The sequence below is a fragment of the Chelon labrosus genome (genome assembly GCF_963514085.1).
Source record: "Chelon labrosus genome assembly, chromosome: 4".
Taxonomy (NCBI): domain Eukaryota; kingdom Metazoa; phylum Chordata; class Actinopteri; order Mugiliformes; family Mugilidae; genus Chelon; species Chelon labrosus.
This window is the reverse complement of record NC_140340.1, coordinates 21,638,485-21,644,484: the sequence shown is the minus strand read 5'-3', so window position 1 is coordinate 21,644,484 and position 6,000 is coordinate 21,638,485. Positions and strand designations below refer to the sequence as shown.

General features: G+C 40.0%; 1 protein-coding gene across 1 annotated transcript; it reads right to left on the bottom strand.

The window, feature by feature from the left end:
- Window positions 1-1,871: 1,871 nt before the first annotated feature.
- Window positions 1,872-3,654, bottom strand: LOC311486927 (nuclear factor 7, brain-like; the record flags this gene model as incomplete). The annotated part of the gene is made up of 3 exons (XM_084542948.1): window positions 2,249-3,654; window positions 2,003-2,148; window positions 1,872-1,884 (listed from the first exon to the last, which is right to left on the bottom strand). The coding sequence occupies exons 1-3, from the start codon at window positions 3,617-3,619 to the stop codon at window positions 1,872-1,874; spliced, it is 1,530 nt and encodes a 509-aa protein (XP_084399074.1). The 5' UTR covers window positions 3,620-3,654.
- Between the last annotated feature and the right edge of the window lie 2,346 nt (window positions 3,655-6,000).

Genomic DNA, 6,000 nt, shown 5'->3' with positions numbered 1-6,000 from the left:
TATCAGTTCCACTAGTTATTATGATATTGCATTTGAGTAGGCTGGCATAATGTATGAATACATAAAGTACCACAAGAAGATCTGAGAACTATACTCAACATTTTGGTAGAGATGGATAACTGGAAAAGACCTGCAGAGGATTTACCACTTCTGTAGTTATCTACTGATGTAGAGGAGAAAGGTCTCAAACCTAAAGTCAGAGTCTCCAAGGGGTAGTGAAGAGAGGGGTTTTACACTGTTTCTGTGGCCACACAGGTAGTAAATGGTTCGACACATCATCAGCCATGTCACCGTGACCACCATCGTCAACACCATCATAACCTCCATCGGGGACGTGCACAGACATTTGGAGGGGCTATTGCTTACTCTCAGGTCTGGAGCTTTGTGGTTGGGCCTCATCTTAAATAGAATGATTTGAAACACTGGAACACATCTACTTATTTATTTAAAAAAATATAAAAGTGTGTTGCCTACTTGTATAAAGAACAATCACAATATATTATAAAGCCTTTGTGAACCTGTTATCTGGCCTTACCATCCCATATTTCACTACAGCTGTTTTACTTGATCACTAGGCTCTCAAATGCTCTCATGGACAGGTGTTTTCAGGGTTAGCCCCCTACAGAACATATCTATACATCCACAATACTATGAATAGCACATACTGTATACTGTATAGTGCAGTGTTTGTAACTTACAGAAAATGCTTCTGATAAGATAGGCCTATTTTACAATAAATAAATTATGTAGGATGGTGTCTTATCGTTATCAAAATGCTTCACCTCCTGCAGCTGGCCTGCTGGCAGTTTTTGCCCAGCTCTGCAATGATGTATTTATTTTAGCTGCCTTCTTGAGGTCTTTCTCTTAGTCTCTGTTGTGAAGGCATACTTAAGCACACAAAATTAACATTAGTGAGTCTATATATATATATATATATATATATATATATATATATATATATATATACATATATAAATGTATATATAAAGTATGTGTTAAGTATGCCTACATTAACCAATTCAGTAGCATATTGACTTTAAGCAATATGTAATGCATGATTAAAAAATTTATAAAAACAGTGTTGGTGAAGCTACTTTGAAAGAATTTCTTTCCAAACTACCATTACTTTATTACTGGAAGAAGTTAAACTACAGCAAAGCTGCTCTACGGATAAATCTAGTTTGGTTAACTAAAGCCACTTAGAATGCAATGTTCAAACTACTGAAAAATTGGCAATGAACATATGATATAAAATTATAGCAAAATAAATGGCCCGTTCATTGCAAATAAACTATAAGTGCAATTTCTTTCCTCACAGTTCATACATAAATAAAATAAAAATATCTAAAAAATTTGATATAAAAAAAGGGGGTCTGTTGTCTCGTCAGTTTTGAAACAATTGCAAAATGTGTTTAAGCTAGTAGCTGAACTAGCCTACATGTAGTTCACGACTCCCCAACACTGGATATACTATATCACATCACATCCAATGGAGCAGATTCATTGTTTTATTCTGTCATGGGATTGGGATGGGACCAAGTGAAAAACCACTACTGTGTTTCCCGGTAGCTCGATATGCTAACGTTAATAAAAGGCAATGTTGCGTGACGTGAGACAAACGTTAAGAACTGCACATTATTCGAGGCCAGGTGGAGATTTTTTTGTATTATTCAGAGAGAATTTGTAATCTCCATAACTTCTAAAACTCACCTGACTGACAAAATTTCGCTCTCATACACCCACCCGCAGTGTTCAGTGTGTCAGAAAGTCACGTGACGAAGGCCAGCGCGCATCGCTGTCGTTGTTAAAATAAACTAAGTTTTTGGTTACAGAAAAAAAAGTTTGAATTATATGGTGATTTATTTAGATTTTTAACACTTTACACTTGCAGACACAACAGCAAAAAAAACAAAACAAAAACAAAAATAAAGCCCTCTCTCCAGAGGGGCAGCTCAGCTACTAAGGCCAAACGGGCTGTTGCCCGAGCAACAATAGCCCGTACCTGTGCTTGTCCGTGACCTCCATCATCACCGTGACCACCATTGTCAACACCATAATAACCTCCATCGTCACCGTGGTGACCATAATCAACACCATCATAACCTCCATCATCACCATCACCAACGTCATCATCATTCCCTCCATCACCTCCATCATCAGCATCACCTCCATCACCATCATCACCATCGTTATCATTATTATCATTGTCACAATCATCAGACTGTCTGGTCATATCATTAAATTCCACTGGTAATATCCTCAATGGAAGATTGTTCATGGTCCAAATGACTGGAAACATCTTCTCAGTGAAAGTGTGTGTGTAGGTGTGTATATGTTTGTTAGTGTCATGATCAGAGAAGGACAGTTTTCCTTTGTCCCAGTCCAGACGGACTCTGATTTTCTGCAGCTTCTTCACAGGAAGATCAGAGGAGAGATCTTCTGGAGACAATGTGGTATATTTACCTTCACTCAACAATACTGCCCACACTCCTGACCTTATCACTGTGTCTCCCTTTCTTCCAAAAGATTCTTTAGCCACACCAACAATCCAGTCTGTACTGTCTCCAACTTCAACATCCCAGCGGTGAGTACCTGAGTTAAAGCCCCCTGAGCCGAGGACAATTGGATTGTAGTCGAACCTTTCTGGGTTGTTGGGAAGCTCCTTTTTCTGTTCAAATCTCACACTGGTCAGAACTCCAGATAGCATAAGGTGTGGTTCAGCAGTGTTTGGATCCAGAATCACAGGACTGTAGGAGACCTTCTCCTTCATCTTGTTCCAGATGTTGAAGGGCAGGTTGCCCAGATGTTTGGCCACATCTATGAGAGCTCCTGAGACCAGCTGTGGATCGTCCATCAGGGGGCGCTGCTGGACTCTTTCCACTGCAGCCTTGTAGTTCAGCAGGAATGAGACGTCTTCAGCTCTCAGCTCCTTCTCTGTCACTCTGATTGTGTCTGAAAGAGCTGCTATCTCTCTGCTCAGAGCATCAATCTTCTCCTTCATCATCTGACTCTTCTGCTCCTCTTCCTCTCTCAGAGCAGCGATCCTGGCCTCCTCTTCCTCTTGTAGAAACTGGTGAAGCCTCCTAAACTGCTCCTTAATCTGACTCTCTGTTTCTTGAGCCTGGACCTTAATGTGTTCTGCTGTTTGATCAAAGTTTTCTTTAATGTCTTTGAAGATCTTCAGTTTCTCCTGTATATGGTTAAGGAACTTCTGGAACTCCTCTCTGTGATCCTGTGCAGCTTCATCAATTGGTCTGAATTTGTGGTCAGCGTGTGTCTTTGAATGCAGACAGATGAGACACGCTGGTTGTTGATGATCCAGGCAGAACAGTTTGAGTTTCTCAGAGTGCAGACTGCAGAGAGGCTCAGACCCTGCAGAAGCTTCCTTATCTCTCTCCAGTAATAAGGCCTCACACAGGTTCTTCAACACCAAGTTACTCTGGGGGTTTTCGCTTCCAGATGTGCTGTTACAAACTGGACACTCAGGTATTTGTTTCGGTCTCCACCAACTATCCAGACAGTTTCTACAGAAGCTGTGGCTGCATGACAGGATAACAGGATCTCTGAATATTTCCTGACAGATTGTACAGGTCAGATTTTCCTCTAATAGGGAAGACATTTTGTCATCAAGTGAGGCTGTAAACACAGGCAAACATAAAACAGGAAATGAGACACTTACTTTTCTACAAAATTATTTTCGTCTTGATCTGAAAACTCACGTTCACTGATTGAAGTCAGCAGATGGTTGAAACAGGTCCTCCTTTAGCTCTCCTCTCTGTCGAAGTGGTTGGTTTTGTCTTAAGGGGAATTTTACCATTTTCATTTCAGCAGGAAGAGCAACGTCTCCTGATTAGCATAACAGTCATAAAGAACATGGGGCGTTGTCCTGCACTGGAGGTGGTGTATTATCACATCTGCTAAATAAGTGCTTTGTCTCTCTTTATTCTTCTACCTAATTATTATTTAAAGAAGTAGACGTAAGTAAGAGAGATGCTGTAATTCTACTCCACATATCATCAGAAATTAATTTAATAAAACCTGGTGACATGAGAGTGACAGCATGTGCTGCTGAGACTGATCAGGGAGAGATTGATCCAAACTCTGAAGACAGGAGGTAGGAGAATGACCATGGAAAAATAGACAAACTCTCACCAGAGAGAGAGTGAGAGAAATAGAGAGAGAGAACAAAGGGCAGGTGAGACTAGTGAGGGAGGAGTACATGGATGGATGGAGGAGTATATGGATTAAATACACAAGAAGGAGAGGAACTGCAGGAAGTAAAACTAACACATTTCAAAATAAAACAGGAAAAGACACAAGAACAAAACCACAACACTGACAATAAATTAATTTATTCATTCATCTTCTGCAACCTCTGGAGGATCGCAGGGTCGTCTTTGGGCAAGAGGCGGGGTACACCCTGGACAGGTCGCCAGTCTATCGCAGGGCTAACACAGAGAGACAGACAACTATTCACACTCACATTCACACCTACAGCCAATTTAGAATCACCAATTAACCTAATGAGCATGTCTTTGGATGGTGGGAGGAAGCTGGAGTACCCGGAGAGAACCCACACAGACACAGGGAGAACATGCAAACTCCACCCAGAAAGACCCAGTTGGCATGGATTTGAACCCGGAACCTTCTTGCTGTGAGGCCTCAGAGCTAACTACAACTCCACTGTGCCGCCCAGTGACAATAAATTATTTTATTAATACAGATGCATCAATGTAGAACCAATATTTCACTGTATAGTTTCTTGAAGCACAACTGGTTATAACCACTAACATAAGACTGGAAGGAACTTGGTGAGAAAATAAAAAAGCTGCTTCATGAATTAGTTCATAAAACACAGTTATCCAAATAAAACAATTTAAATGTAGATTTATTTTCTCCAAACAGATTTATTTGCAGCTGAAACTATCAAACACAAAAAGCACAAACATTAACTATTAGATATATACAGTTTTATTCTTTAAAAATATTTGTGTTTAGTAAGTAAATGTACTGAAATGATGTTCCACCACTGCTGCCACTGTTATGATTGGAGCTGATCCACTCACACTGAGTGGTCAGGATAACAGGATCTCTGAATATTTCCTGACAAATTGTACAGGTCAGATCTTCTTCTAATACAGGGATCATTTTTCACAGAGTGAGGCTGTAAACACAGGGCACTGATAAAACCTGAAATTGGAAACATACTTTTCTATAAAGTTATTCTCATCTTGATTTGTGGTTCTCTGAAAACTCTGGTTCACCGATTGAAATCAGTAGCAGGTTGAAGCGTTTCCTCCTGTAGCTGTCCTCTCTCTGTGGATGTTGTGGGTTTTGTGTTAAGGGGAACAGTATCATCTTTATTTCAACGGCAACATCAACGCCCGTTTCCTTATTTGAGTATGAGCTATGAAACACATAGTGAATTGGAGGGGGTTTCTCCTTAACCGTCAAAATCTGGCACTGAATGCTTTCAGTTTAGTTTTCTTCTTAAGTTGTAGAGAATATTGGGAAAACACACATGGTTTAAACAGTTTATTGCAACAACAACAAACATTCAAATACTTTAAAACTTTAAGACACTGGACATTACAACAGGACCAGAAACCGCAGAGCTAAAGAAACTAGACCAAGACGAAAACAAGAGTAAATACAAATTTAATCTTAACAGAGATTCAGGAGAACAGAGCCGTTGACTTGTAATTTGATCAAGGACCTTTAGACTATGCACATAAAGACACATGAACACACTCCGGCTTATTACAGTTCATGGCTGAGCGTCTACAAAAGAATCACCTGACCAAGCTCTGAGGGTAAATAGAGAGCCGAAGTCCCGCCCCCTCTACTTCTGGGTTATGGGACCTATCTTTGAAAAAATATGAACGGCAGTCTATGGCGAAAGATAAATTATTTTCTGGTCCCGATCGACTTGTGCCTTGGATTATACATATGTTGTTTTTCAGAATAAAAAATTATTTTACATGTCAAGAATGTCACAGT